The sequence below is a fragment of the Mirounga leonina genome, unplaced genomic scaffold, assembly GCF_011800145.1.
Source record: "Mirounga leonina isolate KUSES-001 unplaced genomic scaffold, KU_Mleo_1.0 Mir_154, whole genome shotgun sequence".
In the NCBI taxonomy this organism is placed as follows: Eukaryota; Metazoa; Chordata; class Mammalia; order Carnivora; family Phocidae; genus Mirounga; species Mirounga leonina.
The window spans coordinates 60337134-60359421 of NW_023270389.1; the positions used below are offsets into that span (position 1 = coordinate 60337134).

Consider the following 22288-nt stretch of genomic DNA (forward strand, 5'->3'; position numbering starts at 1 on the left):
TTCTTTCTTTCTTTCTTTCTTTCTTTCTTTCTTTCTTTCTTTCTTTCTTTCTAGCCTGTTTGGTAGAGCTTGCCTTTATAGCTTTATATTCAATGGTCAATTTTTCAATATGTCTTGGGTTTTCAGGAGCAGATTTCTGAGATTTGCAGTGTGGTTACCTGAATTTCTATACAGTGGTGACCTGTTTTTCTGGAACTATCATGAGTTAATGTTTGTGTTGCTAAAATTAGAGTGAATTTTGGTCATTTTGTCAGAATACACTACATAGAACTTCACAGTAACTGCTGGATATTACCAAAGGTAGAACACCTGGGCAAAGGTTGGGCCAGGGTCTGGATATGCCCCCTGCTTAGAAGGTACAAATAAAACCAGACAGCTGTATTAATAAGATAGTCAAAGAATGACTGAGAAATGTTGGATTTATCCTCAGTGAAAGTACAACAACACAAAATCTCAAAGAAGCTTTGCTAGGAAAGACCATCATCTGAGACCGAACCATTAGCAACTCTAGACCTGCACTGTCCAAAACACTTGCCCCTAGACACATGGGGCTGTTGAGGACTGGAAATGTAACCAGTCTCAATTGATACATGCTGTAATTATAAATACACACTGGATTTCAAAGATGTAATATATGAAAACAGTGTAAAATAGCTCACTAGCAACTTTTTATATTGGTTACATGTTGAAATTATATTTTAGACATAGCAGGTTCAAAACATATTATTAAAACTGATTCACTCTTGGGATGCCTGGGTGGCTCGTCAGTTAAGCCTCTGTCTTCGGCTCAGGGTCCTGGGATCGAGCCCCACATCGGGCTCCCTGCTCAGCAGGAAGCCTAATTTTCCCTCTGCCTGCCGCTCCCCCTGCTTGTGCTCTCTCTCTTTCTCTGACAAATAAATAAATAAAATCTTTTTAATAAAGAAAATTAAACTAATTCACTCTTTTTACATTTTTAATGTGACTACTAAAAAAATTAAAGTTATATATATGGCTCTCATTATGTTTTTATTGGACAGAAGAGAAAAATGTCAAAATAGACATGGAAGGAATTTGTCCTGATCAGCAAAGACAGATTTTTGCTGACAAACAACTCAAATATGGACAGACCACATCCCTTAGAAAGAGTTCAACTTTGTTTCAGAAAGAATAAGAAGACATTTGGCCTTGTTCTCTAAGAGCACAAGCATAAGAGAGAAAAGTTTAATATAGTGTGTTTAGATATCTGAAGATCAAAGAAAATGATACAATTAGCCCCCATGATCAGGAGGGTTCATTCTGAAGAATGTGATTTCAAATTATTTACTGTCAACTAGTTTTACAGATAAGTCAAATCTGCAAAATGTCCCTTCTTATTTGGGCAAAAGTATAAATAGAGGCCCATATATCAAATATGTAAATGTTTTTAAATTATAAATTCAGCTAATTGTTAAATCGAGTATATTCTATCCTCCAATTTTGACAAATATGCCTTAGTAATGCCCTGGGAGTCCAAGTTAGAATTAAAAATTCTCATACCTTGTAGTTTCACGCTGAAACATGGAGACAAGGGGAGAGCTAGCCCCTTCTTTTTGTACTAGTGGCTCCATCCTACATCATGAGGAACCAAGCACACACAACACGGACAGGACACCCCAGTCCCTGTGTCTAAGCTCTTTCTCCATGAACGCTCGGCCTTGGCCACCCCTCAATCCAAGGGGTGCACCGACCAGTAGTGTGTGGTCCATCCTCATGAGGATGTACCTGGATGAGAGGCTTCAGGGGCTAGAAGGGGGCTTGGAGCCCCTTAGGCAGGGAATTCTGGGGTCCCAGGATAATGGCCCCTTAGCCTCCTGAACTAGAGTGGGACCCTCTAAAGCTGAGCTGACCAACAGTAGCCACTAGCTAGTTACGTCTAATTACGTTTAAATTAAATTAACAGTTCAACTCCTCAACTCAAATTGGACTACATTTCCGAGGTTCGAGATCCAATGAGGCTAGTGACTATCATCTCGGATAGAACAGATTGTAGAAGATTCTTGTCTTTGCAAACAGTTCAGCTGGACAGTGCTGCTCTGTGAGCATAGGGCTTGGACCTGAAAGCAAGACTACAAGTGCAAAGGTGGCTGTTCTGTCTTTTTTGACTCACTGATTGAATAAAATAGAAGACAAATATATATGATATCACATGCATATACATATCAACAAAAGCCCTTAACCATCCAAAGATTAAAAGAGTTTAAGAAATCAAATGAACAATAAGACAGTAATTTTGTAGGAATACAGAAATGGCTTTTTCCTAAATGTTGTAAGTGTACAAAATATACATATTTTTTCAAGGATCTGGGCTCAATCACACTGTGTACATCCTTTGGATATTGTCCCATCTACTGATAACTTGAATTCTCTGTCACTACACTTGGAGTAGCAGTAATTTTGAGAATCACATATCCTCACCATTCTCAAATTTTTAATGACTATTTCTCACATGCTCAATGGTTCATGTGCTTGAATTTCTAATGCAATATTTTTGGATCACTAAAAATATGAAAATGAGTGTATAACAAGTGATTCATGTCAACATCAAATAATTTATGCATTTCAAGAAATAACAGAAGTCTGTTGATATTATATTACAGACTTGGATTCAGAAAAATAATGCTCAAAAAATGTCCCATGGTGCGAACAAATGAGACACGGTCAATCCACTTACCTGGAGTTCTACGCCATTAACTGAGAATTGGTCTCTGTCTATTTTATAGGGTTCTCTGTTTTAAAGAGAGAGAATTATGTCACAAATGTTTTGTTGTAAGTCAACAAGACACTTCTTTGTCCTTGAAATAAATGGATGAAGGAATGAGTAAAGAAGATCCAGATTGTTTCATTGTGTGGGTGAGGAAATAGAGCCCCGTTCTTTTCCACATCTACTCCCTCTTTCTCCTTCTCCTTCCCTTTCCAGTTAGAACATCATAATTATATTACATTTTTTTTCAGACACCTCCTATGTTCTCATCTAATCTCCACAACAGCCCCCCAGCCCCCACCACCATGTGGATTGTGGAGGGGAATGTTTTGCAATAATAAAGATGAGGGAAATGAAACACAGAAAGGTTAATTGACTTACCGAAAGCCACAGAGAAAATTGGTTTTGGTCCTGGAGCTGAGACTTTCTCCTTCTCTCTGCAGGAATTTCATATGACATTATTCTGTTATATCACTTGTGTTCCTCATAAGCCACACGCAAGTTTAATAGAAACACTTGGGAGCAGCCTCCGCACACTGTATGTACATGAAGAAAAACGAGGTTTGAGAAAATATTGCAGGAAGCTTCTCCTTCTATTGTTCTGTCATTTTCCTCACAAACTATCTGTGCCAATGCTCCTAAGAGGCATTTCTATTCCAGGCGGTGTGACCTAACCTTTCTAGGCTTCAAATCCATCATCTGTAAAATGGAAATTCAGTGCTGGGAGACTAACTTTGTTTCAGTGCAGACTACCATTTCTTTTTTATCAGCCAATGTTAACCTTATCAGGTAAGAAGAACTGGGTTTATTCTTTTAAAGTCAGGCATGAATGTACAAAACTGATTCTCTCTTTTTTTAAAGATTTTATTTATTTATTTGAGAGAGAGAGCCAGCAGGAGTGGGTTGGGGGGAGGGGCAGAGGAAGAGGGAGAAGCAGACTCCCCGCTGAGCAGGGAGCCCAATGAGGGACTCGATCCCAGGACCCAGAGATCATGACCTGAGCCTGACTGAGCCACCCAGGCACCCCAAAACTGATTCTGAATATAAATCTCTTTGCTGTAGCAATGCTGTAAATAGGTGCACTTTCTTTCTCTAGGTTTCTGATTCAAATGCACTTGGAAAAATGGACGTTTATAGAATAATGAAACCTTATAACTCAACTAAAACATCACCTAGACCTGCCTTTTTAATTTATAAGGAGAAAAATTAGATGTAAAGAGATCCAAGGAAATGTGATGGTATTAAACTTATAAAACTAGTCAGTGGTAATTCTGATACAGATACAATCCACTTTCCCTACAATACAACTTTAGTCCACATTTCCAGTGGGCAATTCATAAACGCATTTTTTTTCTAGGAACATACTCAAATTAATTTTTAAAAGGAAGCATGTAACACCATATGGGATGCCTATGACTGTGTTCACCCCAAAATGATTTTAAGTGAATTATTATAAATCTAAAACTGTATCTGCTAACTTCAAAAGTATTTTTTTAAAGATTTTATTTATTCATTTGAGACAGAGAGAGACAGAGAGAAAGAGAGACCATGAGCAGGGGGAAGAGGCAGAGGGAGAGGGAAAAGCAGGCTCCCTGCTGAGCAGGGAGCCAGATGCGGGACTTGATCCCAAGACCCAGAGATCATGACCTGAACCAAAGGCAGACGCTTAGCCGACTGAGCCACCCAGGTGCTACCAAAAATATTTTTAAAATACTCCAGGGTAGGTTAAAAAATAGGTTGAATACAGGTTTTTATTTTCTTCTATCTGCTTTTTATTTTCTTAGAATGTTCTACATGTTCCTTATGTAATCAGGGGGAAAAAAGTGTAGTTAAATAAATGAATCACTTAAAGCATGGAGCAAGTCCTTTAAATAACATAGTTAAAGAAAATTAATACTCTAATGCATTATTAATACTAGTTATAAAGTATTCCAGACTTGTCACATGCACAATGACTCATCTGAAATTTTATATTGTTGAAAGAGAAATTTAAGATCCTTGAGGCTATAGTTCACCTTAGGAAAGATGTTTTCTGCTTTTTAGAAACATTGCTCCACTGAAACATTTCCTTTCAAAATGTAAAGCTTTAGCTGTCCCTTCTGGAGTTTATCTGGTAAAAAGGCTCTTAAATTTTTCCTCAGGAAATTGTAGTTTTTAGCATCCTTTGGAAATTATTTATGGTAAGCAGTGTAATATTGTGTTATTACAAGTCAGAATAGCAAAATTTGTCATTTCCATAAGACCAGATGTCCTACAGGATGGCAAGTACCTATAGATGTGACTAAAATTACAGGTAGGACAGACTGCATGGATGATGTGCTGTTTGGACAGGGAGCAGAGGTGCCCAGTGGACTGCTTTGAACTAGCAAAGAGGACACCTGAGCTCTGCTTCCGTACTGTTTCTTGTAAAACTGAGAATTATATTTACTCTAATGTTGACATCGATTGACTTCCTATCTGGTACTTAGAGCCATCTAGGTACTTTCTTATCTTCCTAATTATTAAGTAATCTAATTATGATTTCCTCATTTGATTCTGACACCAAGGCATAAGGTTGGGTAATTATTTTTTACAGATGGGAAAACTCAGGCACAGAGAAATTAAGGAATGGGCCTGAGGTCATTTGACTAGTAGGCGTAGAATCTGGCTTTGGACCCAATCGCTAGTCAAAAGCACCAATATAGCTTCTCAAAGGACAGTCTCCCACATCTGTTCTCAGACGTTTAACAGATATGCCATCACTGTGTCTGTAAGAATTACCCCCATATTGCAAATTGAATTAAATAACTATCTGTAAACTGCTTTTAAAATATAGGTATTATAGACACGTAGAACGTTATTTCAAATTAGGTGACAACACGTATGGGGTGCAGTTCTCTGACCCTGAGAAACAATGGAATTCATTAGCCCAGAAATAAGCATCATTTTTTTTTAAGATTTTATTTATTTATTTGAGAGAGAGAGAGAATGAGAGACAGAGAGCACGAGAGGGAAGAGGGTCAGAGGGAGAAGCAGACCCCCCGCTGAGCAGGGAGCCCGATGTGGGACTCGATCCTGGGACTCCAGGATCATGACCTGAGCCGAAGGCAGTCGCTTAACCAACTGAGCCACCCAGGCACCCAGAAATAAGCATCATTAACGTCATCATTTCACATTATTATCTAAAAATTATCTCCCACTATTGTTTGGAGTTAAATTGGTTGCAAGTGTTGGCCACGTTTTTGTTGTATTTTGCACAAATAATGTAAATCATACTGAACTGCATTTTTAAAATGAGGATATGGGACGCCTGGGTGACTCAGATGGTTAAGCATCTGCCTTCGGCTCGGGTCATGATCCCAGGGTTCTGGGATCGAGCCCTGCATCAGGCTCCCTGCTCAGCGGGGAGCCTTCTTCTCCCTCTCCTTCTCCTGCTCCCCCTGTTTGTGCTCTCTCGCTCTCTCTGTCGAATAAATAAATAAAATCTTTTAAAAAAATTAATTAAAAAAATAAAATAAAAAAATAAAAATGAGGGTATGATAGGCAGAATTCTAAAGGTGCCCCCTCTGAGACTCCCATGCCCTGGTTATTCAATCACACATTAATTTAGGTGCTGCTACAAAGGAATTTTACAGATGCAATTAATGTTACTAATCAGCTGAATTAAAGTAGGAAGATTATCCTGGATTATCTGCGTGGGCCAGTGTGATATTTGAAGGGCCTCTGCTGGTGTGAGACAGAGGGCCCATGTCCTGGGACTGAAGAGAGGCCTCTGGTCAGAGCTAGCAGGGAAACAGGACCTCAGGCCAACAACCTGAATGAGCTTAGAACAGATTCTTCCCCAAGTCTTCAATAAAGAACACATTTCTGCTGACATCTGGATTTTAGCCCATTGCGACTCATGCTGGCCTTCCATGGAACTGTGAGCTAATATATGGGTGTTGTTTTAAGTCACTATGTTTGCGGTCCTTTGTTTTGGTAGCAACAGAGGACTAACATAGAGGGGAAAGTGTCAGAGTTCAAGAAGATAAGAAGAATTCAAATTCGACAGCAGTGGGAGGAGTTACGACACTTGGAATAAGAAGCTTGAGACAGAAGTGCAAGAAAGGGACTAAGGATTATTTTCCATAATTGCCTTTGGCAGGTTTGTTGTATTTTTGATTTGAAGATGTGCAAGATTTTTTTTTTTTTAAGTAGGCTCTATGCCCAACATGGGGCTTGAACTCACAACCCCAAGATCAGGAGTCACATGCTCTACCGACTGAGCTAGCCAGGGCCCCCTAAAGATGTGCAAGATTTGAACATGCCAGAAAGAAATCAGAAGAAAGCGAGAGAGATAGGGGTGATAACGAGGGGGAAAGGTGACAAGTTCTGAGGATAGCATCAAGGGGATGGGACGCAGAGAACAGGTGGAGAGATTAGGAAAGGAGAAACATATCTTCCTCTGCAAGGGATGGAAGGAAGAAAAGGTGTGTCCAGACCCAGGTTGGTTTTGGAACTAGGGTGGCAAGAAATGCCAAGGAGGCTCTCGTCTGGTGGCTGGCCCTGCCATCTGAAGTGCGAGGTGAGGTCAGCTGTTGAAAGTGACAAGGAGGTGGGCGCATGTGTGGGAAGGAGTGCAGCAGGCTTGACTCTACTGTTGTGCACCACGAAGGGGATCACCTAGGGAAGCGTGGGTGATGGCTGGGGGCACCGAAGCCCCAGGAGGGTGCAGCACCTGAATGATCCAGGGCCCCTCCAATGGGTGATTTTCTCTGAGGCTCCTCAGCCACAGCGGCATGGGTACAAGGCACACAGGCAGTCGTGTTACCCCACAGTGGGGAGTAAGGGGGTTCTTGCCAACCCAGTGCAGCAGTGGGAAGGAAGGACCGTTTTGGGGATATGTGACTGAGGTGATACACCCCTGATTCTAAACTGGGTTAAGAAAGGACATGCAGGCTGCAGGCACCTGATGGACTAGGAGGGTGAGGAGCTGCGTGCATTTCCCTCCCTGTTCTGTTTGGCTGGGGCAGTCCTACAAACTTCTCCCAGTGACCCTTTCCCACACCATCCACTTATTGCATTGTCTGCCTGATTAGTCTTTTTTATGAGGAGAACCAGTTCCATCCCCAAGTGGACTGACAGGTTTTTTTTTTTTAATTTTTTATTGTTATGTTAATCACCATACATCATTAGTTTTGATGTAGTGTTCCATGATTCATTATTTGTGCATAACACCCCATGCTCCATGCAGAACGTGCCCTCTTTAATACCCATCACCTCCCACCCCCCTCCCCTCTAGAACCCTCAGTTTGTTTTTCAGAGTCCATCGTCTCTCATGGTTCGTCTCCCCCACGATTTCCCCCCTTCATTCTTCCCCTCCTGCTATCTTCTTTTTTTTTTCTTAACATATATTGCATTATTTGTTTCAGAGGTACAGATCTGAGATTCAACAGTCTTGCACAATTCACAGCGCTTACCAGAGCACATACCCTCCCCAGTGTCTATTACCAAGTCACCCCATCCCTCCCTCCCCAACCCCCATCCCAGCTACCCTCAGTTTGTTTCCTGAGATTAAGAATTCCTCATATTAGTGAGGTCATATGATACATGTCTTTGTCTGTTTGACTTATTTCGCTCAGCATAATACCCTCCAGTTCCATCCACGTCATTGCAAATGGCCATTTGCAAGATCTCATTCCTTTTGATGGCTGCATGATATTCCATTATATATATATATATATATATATACTACCTCTTCTATATCCATTCATCTGTCGATGGACATTTTGGCTCTTTCCACAGTTTGGCTATTGTGGACATTGCTGCTATAAACACTGGGGTGCACGTACCCCTTCGGATCACTACATTTGTATCTTTGGGGTAAATACCCAGTAGTGCAATTGCTGGATCATATGGTAGCTCTATTTTCAACTTTTTGAGGAACCTCCATACTGTTTTCCAGAGTGGCTGCACCAGCTTGCATTCCCACCAACAGTGTAGGAGGGTTCCCCTTTCTCCGCATCCCCACCAACATCTGTCAATTCCTGACTTGTTAATTTTAGCCATTCTGACTGGTGTGAGGTGGTATCTCATTGAGTTTTTTTTTTTTTTTTTTTTATTCTTATGTTAATCCCCATACATTACAACATTAGTTTTAGATGAAGTGTTCCATGATTCATTGTTTGTGCACAACACCCAGTGCTCCATGCAGAATGTGCCCTCCTCAATACCCGCCACCAGGCTAACCCATCTTCCCACCCCCCTCCCCTCTAAAACCCTGTTTGTTTTTCAGAGTCCATCGTCTCTCATGGTTCGTCTACCCCTCCGATTTCCCCCGCTTCATTCTTCCCCTCCCGCTACCTTCTTCTTCTTCTTCTTTTTTTTTTTTCTTAACATATATTGCATTATTTGTTTCAGAGGTACAGATCTGAGATTCAACAGTCTTGCACAATTCACAGTGCTTACCAGAGCACATACCCTCCCCAGTGTCCATCACCCAGTCACCCCATCCCTCCCACCCCACCCCCCACTCCAGCAACCCTCAGTTTGTTTCCTGCAATTAAGAATTCCTCATATCAGTGAGATCATATGATACATGTCTTTCTCTGTTTGACTTATTTCACTCAACATAATACCCTCCAGTTCCATCCACGTCGTTGCAAATGGCAAGATCTCATTCCTTTTGATGGCTGCATAATATTCCATTGTATATATATACCACATCTTTATCCATTCATCTGTCGATGGACATCTTGGCTCTTTCCACAGTTTGGCTATTGTGGACATTGCTGCTATAAACATCGGGGTGCACGTACCCCTTCGGATCCCTACTTTTGTATCTTGGGGTAAATACCCAGTAGTGCAATTGCTGGATCATATGGTAGCTCTATTTTCAACTTTTTGAGGAACCTCCATACTGTTTTCCAGAGTGGCTGCACCAGCTTGCATTCCCACCAACAGTGTAGGAGGGTTCCCCTTTCTCCGCATCCCCGCCAGCATCTGTCGTTTCCTGACTTGTTAATTTTAGCCATTCTGACTGGTGTGAGGTGGGATCTCATTGAGGTTTTGATTTGGATTTCCCTGATGCCGAGCGATATTGAGCACTTTTTCATGTGTCTGTTGGCCATTTGGATGTCTTCTTTGGAAAAATGTCTGTTCATGTCTTCTGCCCATTTCTTGATTGGATTCTTTGTTCTTTGGGTGTTGAGTTTGAGGAGTTCTTTATAGATTTTGGATACTAGCCCTTTATCTGATATGTCATTTGCAAATATCTTCTCCCATTCTGTCGGTTGTCTTTTGGTTTTGTTGACTGTTTCCTTTGCTTTGCAAAAGCTTTTTATCTTGATGAAGTCCCAATAGTTCATTTTTGCCCTTGCTTCCCTTGTCTTTGGTGATGTTTCTAGGAAGAAGTTGCTGTGGCTGAGGTCGAAGAGGTTGCTGCCTGTGTTCTCCTTTAGGATTTTGATGGACTCCTGTCTCACATTGAGGTCTTTCAACCATTTGGAGTCTATTTTTGTGTGTGGTGTAAGGAAATGGTCCAGTTTCATTCTTCTGCATGTGGCTGTCCAATTTTCCCAACACCATTTGTTGAAGAGACTGTCTTTTTTCCATTGGACATTCTTTCCTGCTTTGTCGAAGATTAGTTGACCATAGAGTTGAGGGTCCATTTCTGAGCTCTCTATTCTGTTCCATTGATCTATGTGTCTGTTTTTGTGCCAGTACCATACTGTCTTGATGATGATAGCTTTGTAATAGAGCTGAAAGTCCAGAATTGTGATGCCGCCGGCTTTGCTTTTCTTTTTCAACATTCCTCTGGCTATTCGGGGTCTTTTCTGGTTCCATACAAATTTTAGGATTATTTGTTTCATTTCTTTGAAAAAAGTGGATGGTATTTTGATGGAGATTGCATTGAATGTGTAGATTGCTCTAGGTAGCATTGACATCTTCACAATATTTTTTCTTCCAATCCATGAGCATGGAACGTTTTTCCATTTCTTTGTGTCTTCCTCAATTTCTTTCATGAGTATTTTATAGTTTTCTGAGTACAGATCCTTTGCCTCTTTGGTTAGATTTATTCCTAGGTATCTTAGGTATTGGGTGCAATTCTAAATGGGATCGACTCTTTAATTTCTCTTTCTTCTGTCTTGTTGGTGGTGTATAGGAATGCCACTGATTTTTGTGCATTGATTTTATATCCTGCCACTTTACTGAATTCCTGTATGAGTTCTAGCAGTTTTGGGGTGGAGTCTTTGGGGTTTTCCACATAAAGTATCATATCATCTGCAAAGAATGAGAGTTTGATTTCTTCTTTGCTGATTTGGATGCCTTTGATATCTTTTTGTTGTCTGATTGCTGTGGCTAGGACTTCTAGTATTATGTTGAATAGCAGTGGTGATAGTGGACACCCCTGCCGCGTTTCTGACCTTAGGGGAAAGCTCTCAGTTTTTCCCCATTGAGAATGATATTCGTTGTAGGTTTTTCATAGATGGCTTTTATGATATTGAGGTGTGTACCCTCTATCCCTATACTCTGAAGAGTTTTGATCAAGAAAGGATGCTGTACTTTGTCAAATGCTTTCTGCATCTATTGAGAGGATCATATGATTCGTGTTCTTTCTTTTGTTAATGTATTGTATCATGTTGATTGATTTGTGGATGTTGAACTGACCTTGCAGCCCAGGGATAAATCCCACTTGGTCGTGGTGAATAATCCTTTTAATGTACTGTTGGATCCTATTGGGTAGTATTTTGGTGAGAATTTTTGCATCCATGTTCATCAGGGATATTGGTCTGTAATTCTCCTTTTTGATGGGGTCTTTGTCAGGTTTTGGGATCAAGGTAATGGTGACCTCATAAAATGAGTTTGGAAGTTTTCCTTCCATTTCTATTTTTTGGAACACTTTCAGAAGAATGGGTATTAATTCTTCTTTAAATGTTTGGTAAAATTCCCCTGGGAAGCCATCTGGCCCTGGGCTTTTGTTTGTTGGGAGATTTTTGATGACTGTTTCAATTTCCTTAGTGGTTATAGGTCTGTTCGGGTTTTCTATTTCTTCCTGGTTCAGTTTTGGTAGTTGATCCATCTCTAGGAAAGCATCCATTTCTTCCAGGTTATCTAATTTGCTGGCATAGAGTTGCTCATAATATGTTCTTATAATTGTTTTTATTTCTTTGGTGTTGGTTGTGATCTCCCCTCTTTCATTCATGATTTTGTTGATTTGGGTCATTTCTCTTTTCTTTTTGATAAGTCTGGCCAGGGGTTTATCAATCTTGTTAATTCTTTCCAAGAACCAGCTTCTAGTTTCATTGATCTGTTCTACTGTTCTTTTAGTTTCTATTTCATTGATTTCTGCTCTGATCTTTATTATTTCTCTTCTCCTGCTGGGTTTAGGCTTTATTTGCTCTTCTTTCTCCAGCTCCTTTAGGTGTAGGGTTAGGTTGTGTACTTGAGACCTTTCTTGTTTCTTGAGAAAGCCTTGTATTGCTATATACTTTCCTCTTAGGACTGCCTTTGCTGCATCCCAAAGATTTTGAATAGTTGTGTTTTCATTTTCATTGATTTCCATGAATTTTTTAAAATTCTTCTTTAATTTCCTGGTTGCCCCATTCATTCTTTAGTAGGATGCTCTTTAGCCTCCATGTATTTGAGTTCTTTCTGACTTTCCTCTTGTGATTGAGTTCTAGTTCCAAAGCACTGTGGTCTGAAAATAGGCAGGGAATGATCCCAATCTTTTGGTACTGGTTGAGACCTGATTTATGACCTAGGATGTGATCAATTCTGGAGAATGTTCCATGGGCACTAGAGAAGAATGTGTATTCCGTTGCTTTGGGATGGAATGTTCTGAATATGTCTGTGAAGTCCATTTGGTCCAGTGTGTCATTTAAAGTCTTTATTTCCTTGTTGATCTTTTCCTTAGATGATCTGTCCATTTCAGTGAGGGGGTTGTTAAAGTCCCCCACTATTATTGTATTGTTGTTGATGTGTTTCTTTGCTTTTGTTATTAATTGCCTTATAAAATTGGCTGCTCCCATGTTAGGGACATAGATATTTACAATTGTTAGATCTTCTTGTTGGATAGACCCTTTAAGTAGGATATAGTGTCCTTCCTCATCTCTTATTATAGTCTTTGGTTTAAAATCTAATGTGTCTGATATAAGGATTGCCCCCCCAGCTTTCTTTTGGTGTCCAGTAGCATGGTAAATGGTTTTCCACCCCCTCACTCTCAATCTGGGGGTGTCTTTGGGTCTAAAATGAGTCTCTTGCAGACAATATATTGATGGGTCTTGTTTTTTAATCCAATCTGATAGCCTGTGTCTTTTGATTGGGGCTTTCAGCCCATGTACATTCAGGGTAACTATTGAAAGATGAATTTAGTGCCATTGTATTGCCTGTAAGGTGACTGTTACTGTATATTGTCTGTGTTCCTTTCTGGTCTATGTTGCTTTTAGGCTCTCTCTTTGCTTAGACGACCCCTTTCAATATTTCTTGTAGGGCTGGTTTGGTGTTTTCAAATTCCTTTAGTTTTTGTTTGTCCTGGAAGCTTTTTATCTCTCCTTCTATTTTCAATGACAGCCTAGCTGGATGTAGTATTCTTGGCTGCATATTTTTCTCATTTAGTGCTCTGAATATATCCTGCCAGTCCTTTCTTACCTGCCAGGTCTCTATGGATAGGTCTGTTGCCAATCTAATGTTTCTACCATTGTAGGTTATATATCTCTTCTCCTGAGCTGCTTTCAGGATTTTCTCTTTGTCTCTGAGACTCGTAAGTTTTACTATTAGATGTCGGGGTATTGACCTATTTTTATGGATTTTGAGAGGGGTTCTCTGTGCTTCCTGGATTTTGATGCCTGTTTCCTTCCCCAAATTAGGGAAGTTCTCTGCTATAATTTGCTCCAATACACCTTCTGCCCCTCTCTCTCGTTCTTCTTCTTCTGGGATCCCAATTATTCTAATGTTGTTTCATCTTATGGTATCGCTTATGTCTCGAATTCTGCCCTCGTGATCCAGTAGTTGTTTATCTCTCTTTTTCTCAGCTTCTTTATTTTCCATCATTTCATCTTCTATATTACTGATTCTCTCTTCTGCCTCATTTATCTTAGCAGTTAGTGCCCCCATATTTGATTGCACCTCATTAATAGCCTTTTTTATTTCAACTTGATTAGATTTTAGTTCTTTTATTTCTCCAGAAAGGGTTTCTCTAATAACTTCCATGCTTTTTTCAAGCCCAGCTAGTATCTTTAAGGTGATGTTCTGAACTCTAGATCCAACATCATACTAATGTCCGTATTGAGTAGGTCCCCGGGAGTCAGTACTACCTCTTGTTCTTTTTGTTGAGGTGATTTTTCCCGTCTTGTCATTTTGTCCAGAGGAGAATAGGTTAATGAGTGAACAAAATGCTAACAGGGTAACAACGTCCCTAGAAAATATACTTTAAACAAATCAGAAAAGACCTGAAGCAGGGGGAAAAGAAAAGGAAAGATAGAAAAAAGAAAAGAAAAAAAAAAGATAAAGATAAAAACAAAGAAAAACAGAACAAAACAACAACAGAAAAAACAGAATATGATCAAATATGATCAGGCTGGTGCATAGGTCAGTGCCCCACACTAGATTTTGGGTGTATTTTGGTCTGTTAGAAGAAAGTGCCTCCCAAAATTTTAAAGAAAGAAAAACTTATATATGTACAAAAATAAGGGTTGATATGATGAAGGGATGGAATATGACTGTAAAGATGAAAATTATAAAAAATTTTATAAAAGGAATTGATAAGAAGTTGTTTGAAAAAAGAAAGAAGAGGATTTAAAAAAAAAAGAAAAAATTTTAAAGAGAGAACTTATATATATATGCCAAAAATACAGGTAACTACTAGGAAAGGATAGAATATGACTCTAAAAATGAAAAATAATTTTTTTTTTTTAAAAAAAGGGATTGATAAGATGTTGGTTGAAAAAGGGAAAAAGAAAAATTCAAAAAAAAAAAAAGACAGTTAAAAAAAAAAAGTTAACTTTGAAAGACTAAAGAATCATGGTAAAAAAGCCATGGATTGTATGTGTAGTATTCCCCTAGCGCTGGAGTTCTGCTGTTCTCATTGATTGGTAAACTTGGTCTTGGCTGGCTGTTCTCACTGATCTTCTGGGGGAGGAGCCTGTTGCTGTGGTTCCCAAATGTCTTTGCCAGAGGTGGAATTGCCTGCCCTTGCCAGGTCCAGGCTAAGTAATCTGCTCGGGTTTGCTCTCAGGAGCTTTTGTTCCCTGCAAGCTTTCCGTACAGCTTTGGAGGCCGAGACTGGAAATGGCAACCTCCCAATCTCTGCCCCCGAGGAGCCAAGAACTCAGAGCCCCCAGAGAAAAGCAGTCAGTCACTCCTGTCTCCCCGGTCTCCGGCCACACTCTGTGCTCACCCGGCCTGTGACCGCGCATTTCTATCTCTGGCACCCGACTCGGTGTGGAGTCTCCAAACCCAGCAGATCCCTGTGGTGCACTCCCACACCACTCCTCTTGGGGGAGGAAGGGGAGTCTCCCTGGATCTGCTGCTTGTTGGGTCCCTGCTGGAGGAGCAGTGGCCCGACTGTGCCCTGAATCACGGTTTATGACAATCCCGAGCTGAGCGCCCGCGCCTCGGCTCCATCTCTGCAGCCAGCTTCCCCGCTCTGATACCTGGGAGCTCTGCCGCAGTCAGGCACCCCCTGTCTTTCTGTGACCCCGAGGGTCCTGAGACCACAATGTCCTGCGAGGGTTCCACCCCCCGCTTAGCCACTGGAGCAATGTCCCTTAGTGGAGCAGACTTCTAAAAGTTCCGATTTTGTGCTCCCCGGCTCTATCACTTGCCAGAAGTGGCCGACGGAGGCCCCTCCCCGCCATCTATCCTCCCGAATATCACCTCGGATTCACTTCTCCGCACATCCGACCTTCCAGAATGTGGGCGCTTTTCAGTTCAGAGAGTTGCTGCTATTCTTTTCTTCAATCTCCTGTTGAGTTTGTAGGTGTTCAGAATGGTTTGATCCCTATACAGCTGAATTCCTGAGATCAGACGAAATCCAGGTCTCCTACTCCTCCGCCATCTTGCTCCGCCTCATTCCCAGAGCCTTTTGGTGGTTGGTGTTGAAAGTATTTTCTGGAGGTGAATTTAGTTTTGATGGAAACCTCGGGAGGATGAAGCCTGGCCACTCCCTACAAACCCACACAGAGCCTGTGCCCCTGACCAATATGGCAGTGCCCCTGGACTGACAGTTTTAAAGTACTATCCACAAAGAGAGGTCAGTTTTCTCATGAGTGGTGTGGTATTGATATAATTTATTATTTTTTCCTTCTCTTCCAAGCGGCCTTCTTAATCTAGGCTTTCTAATGATAGTTATAGCTAATATTTGTCTTAAACAATTCTTATGTACCAGACACAGTGCAAAATGCTTTACACACATCACCTCATTTAGACATCAGTTACAAGAAAAACCTTGTCCTTTTATTTATTCTACTAATGAGGAAACTGAGACATAAGGGGGTGAAGGTGTTTATCCAAGTTCTGAATGCCAAGTAGTTGTAGAGCTGGAACTCAGACACTGGGCTGTCTGATTCCACAGCGCATGTTCTTTGCCAGAGGGTCATATTGTGAGTTCAAATGACACAGTGCTAAGGTGCAGACCAGGGGCACCTGGGTGACTCAGCTGGTTCAGTGTCCAACTCTTGATCTCAGCTCAGGTCTTGATCTCAGGGTCGTGAGTTCAGCCCCGCATTGGGCTCCAGAGAGCCTACTTAAAAAAAATAAATAAATAATAAGTTGCAGACCAATACATGACTGCTAAATGGATATTACACCAATAAGTGAGGATGAAGAAACCACAATGACACAAGATTCCTGTCCATTCCAACATAGGTCTACTGGAAACTGGCTTCTTTCTCTTTTCTCAATCCTTCCCAGGGCCTTAGATGTTAAATCCACAGGTTTTGTACACATAGAAAATGAGCAGTGATTTCTGAAAAGATGAAAAATGATTGGGGCTCTTATTGGATACTGATTTTGCTGGTGGGAAGAAGGGAAAACACAAGAGAGAATGTCTAGATGATCTTGACTTTCCCACAATGAAATCTAATTGTAGGAAATGATTAGGGCAGTCATTGTGCATTGGGAGGTCTGGACATGGGGGAGGGTAAAGGAAGAAGTAGCACCGTTTGTGAAGCAGCTGATGAAGGAACATAGGTTAAGATAAGTTGCTAAACTGTCAACTAGTATCAAAATAAGCAAATGTTGTTTAAAAAAGCTAATAGATGGCTGGTTTTGATTATTTTCAAAGGACGCAGTCTCTAGATCTTTTATACCCAAAGTGTGGTCCCTCATGAGGAGCTTATTAGAAATACAGACTCTCTGGCCCCACTCCATACCAACTAAATCAGAATCTGTGCTTTAAAGGGATTTTCAGGGGTTTGTACATACACTAATGCTTCAGACCTTCTACACAGTTCATTCGTTTATTCACTGATAAGCACTAACTAGTCTCAACTGTATTAGAAATAATTGTGTCATTAATTTATGAGAATTTTACTTCTGCTTATCTATAAGACAATTGAAGAACAACTATCTTATTTTTCAAATTCCTTGGAATTACAGAATTTGACACTTTTTTCACAAAGAATACTTTCCCTCCTTGGGATTCTTTCATAGTAATTTATTTTCATGCAGTGTCTAGAGAGTAGCATTTGGAACAGTTATATAGAGAAACTGTACTATCTCTAAAATGCCAAAAGTCCCCTTAGTAGGGATGAAAAACTTGCCCAGGAAGATTTATGGAAAATGGGTAGGAATGGCCATTTGAGAAAGGCCAAATTCAATGTCGAGGTTCTCAGTGGGGACCCCGTCTGATGACGGCTAATTTGATTTCCAAACAAATGTTAGCTCTTAAAAGAACTATCAGTCTGAGCAAAGATACCAGCCTGGTACACCAATTCATCCATCAGAAAGAAGAATCAGCAACTGTGCAAAAATCATGTGCCGTCAGCATATGATATGTTGAACATAATTAGCTGTCTTCTCTTGCTATGGCAATACCCTGGCCTTTAGAAAGCAAGGTGTTGACCATTCACCCAAATTAAACTTTAAATTCAACCAACATCAAATATGTTACTTTATAGCTAATTTCAAGATATTTTACATGTTTGTGTGTGTTGTTTGGCATTTTAGATCTTTGGATACTTCTCCTCTGAAGAAGATTCTCTTGCTTCCCAGATGGATGAAGAAAATTTGGTTTTTCTTGTTTCCAGAAAACAGCGAGTTGTAATTTCAGGTGATATTTTTAATTTCCTTTCTAAATTAATATGGGCTTTAACATTTTCTCAAAAAAAATTTTGGAACTAAAACAGAAATTATACCTGCAGTTGAGTTTGAAATATGATCATTGCTCTGAGGGACACTAAATAAGGAATATGAGGGGGAAACAATTCACATTTTTCTGGAAATGTTCAGATCTTGAGTTAAAGCTCTGTACAGTGGCATCTCAATACTGCATGTCTAAGCACCAAATGGAATCACATTTATTTTAAAATTTTCTTAAAATGAAATTTTCAAGTTTTTAGTAAGCAGAACTCTTTCCCATTCTTCCCTAGATTATCACATGGAGGTTTTCCTGATATCTATAAAACTGTGAACTTGGGCCAATCACAAAGGGGGGGGATCATCTCAGTTCAAGAAGTCTCAAGAACATATGGCATTTCTTATTAAATTTGATCCTCTCCATCCCTTTCCACTGTTGACACTTCCAGTTTTCTTCCCTCTAAGGAAGAAGTCCAGGAGGAGGAAAGGCGAACCCCAGAATCTGCCCTGTCCTCCATTTCATCCCGGATTCTGAGACGAAGCATGTAGTGTAGATCAGATCTGGTGTTCCTTAAAAAAGCACCTAAACTTACTGCAGTCATTTGTGAACCAAGCCCACCCTTGTCTTCCACCCTTCCTCAGCCCAACCGTTAGACCTCACCAGAGCCTATCCTCAAGCCATGGAAATGATCATCAAAGAACAGAAGCTAGGGGACTGTCCCTGCTGCCACCACCCCTTTGTTGGGGAGAGAAGGGCCAGTGGGCAGGGGAGACATGTAGCTGGCATCCTAAGTTAGAACTTTGAAAGCATTTCTCTCAATGGCAGTTGGGTTCTGTAGTTCATTATTCACTCAACCAGTATTTGCTAAGTTCTGCTCTGTGACAGGTACGCTTCTAAGTGCTGGGGACACAGCAGTGAACAAAAGATCATAAATCTCTGACCTTGTGGTATTTACATTCTAATGGGGAGTAAAATATATAATATGTCAGATAGTAATGTGCTATAGAGAAAGAATGAAGTAAGCAGGTTGTGGAGAAGAATAAATCAGGAATGTGGGGAGAAGTTGGTTTGGAGATGGGAGCATGGTGTTGGAATTTGAAGAGAGCAGTGGGGAGACCACCCTGAGCAGGGGCTGAGAGACCTGGCAGGGTTGCAGAGGAAAGCCCAGGAAGAGAGGGCAAGTGTGGGATTAGGTGTGTGGGCCGGGGGGTGGGGGGGAACGAAGAGGGCAAGAAACCTGCACAGAAGGGAGGCATGGTCTGAGCTACACTTGGAATGTTCATTATGGCTTCCATGTTGAAAATAGCCCAGGGTGGGGAGAGTGTAAGCAGAGAGAATGGTGGTAGCTTGGAACAGGACAGTGTTCTTAACCTTCCTTTCATTAGCTTTTCATTATATTATTTTCATATTTTTTTCATTATAGAGATCCCTAAGGAGTCTTATAGACATTTTTTACCTGATTGCACCTCCCCGTACCCCCCCACTTCATGACATTTTAATATGTCAGATATAATATGTATCTGTTTATGTAAGTTTGTGTATCTGTGATTTATACACAAAAGGAGCAAGACTCATTTACATCTCCCCATGAACCAATCTGCACCCCCTTGAGGACCATATTTTGTCTCTTGAGAATGCATGGATTAGGCTGATAACACTGGAGTATGAGATCCATCCACTTGCTTTTCCTAGGAGTTTACAATTATAAAAACTAATCAGGCTGGAAAGAGGTCCCATATATGTAGTTTTATCAATTCAGTACATAGGCAAAAAAACATGAAGGTGTCCAGTGGTTTTTTTCAAAACACACAAAGAAAAAGCAAAAACAAACCCTTAATAACAATATTAAGGTGGTTTTATTCTTTTATGCCCGAAAGCCTGAGATCATATTAGGTTTTTATTCTGTGTAAATCATGATGGTGACAGCTCAAAGAAAGAATTCCTGAGAGATGTGGAAATCTCAGAATAGAATGATTCCAAAAGATGTTTGGAAAACATGTTCTCTGCAAAATATGTGGCAGGAGGATGGGTGTATATATATTTTCTCTAGGAATTCATGCACCACATTGAATTGGAAAGTGTCATAGATTCAGATTAGTATCTCTGGGGATAATTAAAAAGCAATAAGATGTCCATCAATAGATGAATCGATAAAGATGTGGTTCATATATACAATGGACTATTAATCAGCCATCAGAAATAATGAATACTTACCATTTACATTGACATGGATGGAACTGGAGGGTATTATGATGAGAGAGACAATTATCATATGATTTCACTCATATGTGGAATATAAGGAATAGCACAGAGGATCATAGGGGAAGGGAGGGAAAATGGAGTGGAAAGAAATCAGAGAGGGTGACAAACCATGAGAGACCCAACTCTAGGAAACAGAGGGTTGCTGGTGGGGGATGGGGTAACTGGGTGATGGGCGTGAAGGAGGGCACGTGATGTAATAAGTACTGGGTGTTATAGGCAACTGATGAATTATTGAACTCTACATCTGAAACTAATAATTTACTGTATGTTGGCTAATTGAATTTAAATAAAAAAATCATTGCTAAAAAAAGCAACAGTTGCTGGTTTTTATGGTTTTATTCTACTCTACTTTTTAAGCAAAAAAGTAAAAAAGTTGTTTGCTTACTCTTTTCTTTTTAAAAACAAACCTAACAAATGAGTTTTAGGATCTTTACTGCTGAGAATTGAATATTATGTTGTTGACAGGTAGTAGAAGACGGGATGTGATTAAATGCATTGTCAAGATCCCTCAGTTGGATTTACTAATAACAGCTTCTCAGAAAGGATTAATAACAGTCTTTAATAGCCAGGTAATTTGACAGCTTTGATTCCCCCCTCTTCCCTCCTCCCTTCCTCCTTTCATTCGTTCATTTGTTCATTTGTTCTTTCCTTCCTTCCTTCTTCTGTCTATGCATTATGCATATTTATCAGGTGCAACAGAAAACATAAACATATTTCAGAGTTATTCCAAAAAATAAAGCCAGATGTTGCTAAAATGAGAGGATTGCTGAGCCCTGGAGCAATTTTTGAGATTTTGGTAACTGCATTTGGCAGTGTTCCTCAGGGAATCTTTTTTTTTTTTTTTAAGATTTATTTATTTGTTTTAGAGGGAGACAGAGCACAAGCGGGAGGGGCAGAGGGAAAGGGAGAAAAAATCTCAAGCAGACTCCACGCTGAACACGGAGCCCAATGCAGGGCTCAATCCTATGACCCTGACATCAAGACCTGAGCTGAAAACAAGAGTCAGAAGCTTAACCAACTGAGCCACCCAGGCATTCCTCAGGGAGTCTCACTGAACCATGTGGCATCAGCATAATTAAAGGGTGATCTTGGATAACTTCTGAGATAAAAATCAGAAAAACTCACAAGCCAAGCGATTTTGTCATAATCCTAACAAGTATAGAAGGTCCCAACAAGAACCTTGGACTTGGAGTTAAAAGGGGCTCACATTCTGGCTCCTCTATTTTACTAGCTATGCTGTTAAATAGGAAACTTAATAAGCCAACTTACATGTTTTCATGCCTCTTTTCACATTTATGAAATGAGGACACCAGAACTGGTCCTCTTTCCCTCAGAGGGTTGTAATGAATGTAAATGACACAAGGAACATAGAAGCCCTACAGGAATGATCAATCCCCATGTCTATGTAGGGCATTACTATTATTGTCTCATAGTTCTAAATTTATAAGTTTTGGGCTTCCACTTCAAACTATGAGAGATTTTATTGGAATGTATAATGATATACCACACAGTATTTCATTATGAAAATAAAAGTGAATATCAAAAAGTAAATATCAAAGCAAATAATTCCAATTATTAGTTCATTTCCAAGAGACAATATCAAAGCAAATAATTCCAATTATTAGTTCATTTCCAAGAGACAAGCTTTATACAAGTAAACTATATTTAAGATAATCATTACATGATTAAAATTTCCAACAGTAATGTTTAGCCCTTCAGGGATCAGAACAGCGGGATTCCGTCAGAGGAGCAGGCTGCCTGGGCCCCGGGGAGGGGCGGTGGAAGGTTGCTGGTGTGGATGTGGAGTCTGGCATCCCTGCCCAGCTCGGACACTTGCCACCTGTGCGTGTTACCCATTCATCTCCATGTCCCGGCTTCTCTTCTCATTCAGAACTGAGGCTGTTTGAATTAATACGCACAAAGTGCTGAGTTAGCATCACTGTAAGCGCTCAGGAAATGTTGGTAGTTGCAATTATGGACAAATGGTGCGAAAACAAAACTGGATTGCCTCATATAAACATGAAAACGTTCCTCGTTCTCTTTTCTCC

At 40.3% G+C, this 22288-nt stretch overlaps 1 protein-coding gene across 1 annotated transcript in view; it reads left to right on the forward strand.

Moving 5' to 3' along the window:
* Positions 1 to 22288, forward strand: part of WDR64 (WD repeat domain 64) — a 151190-nt gene that overhangs the window by 15901 nt on the left and 113001 nt on the right. The window contains exons 4-5 of the mRNA XM_035010942.1: positions 17849 to 17951; positions 20706 to 20809. Coding sequence (XP_034866833.1) covers positions 17849 to 17951; positions 20706 to 20809 — 207 coding nt within the window. The remainder of the gene's footprint in view (positions 1 to 17848; positions 17952 to 20705; positions 20810 to 22288) is intronic.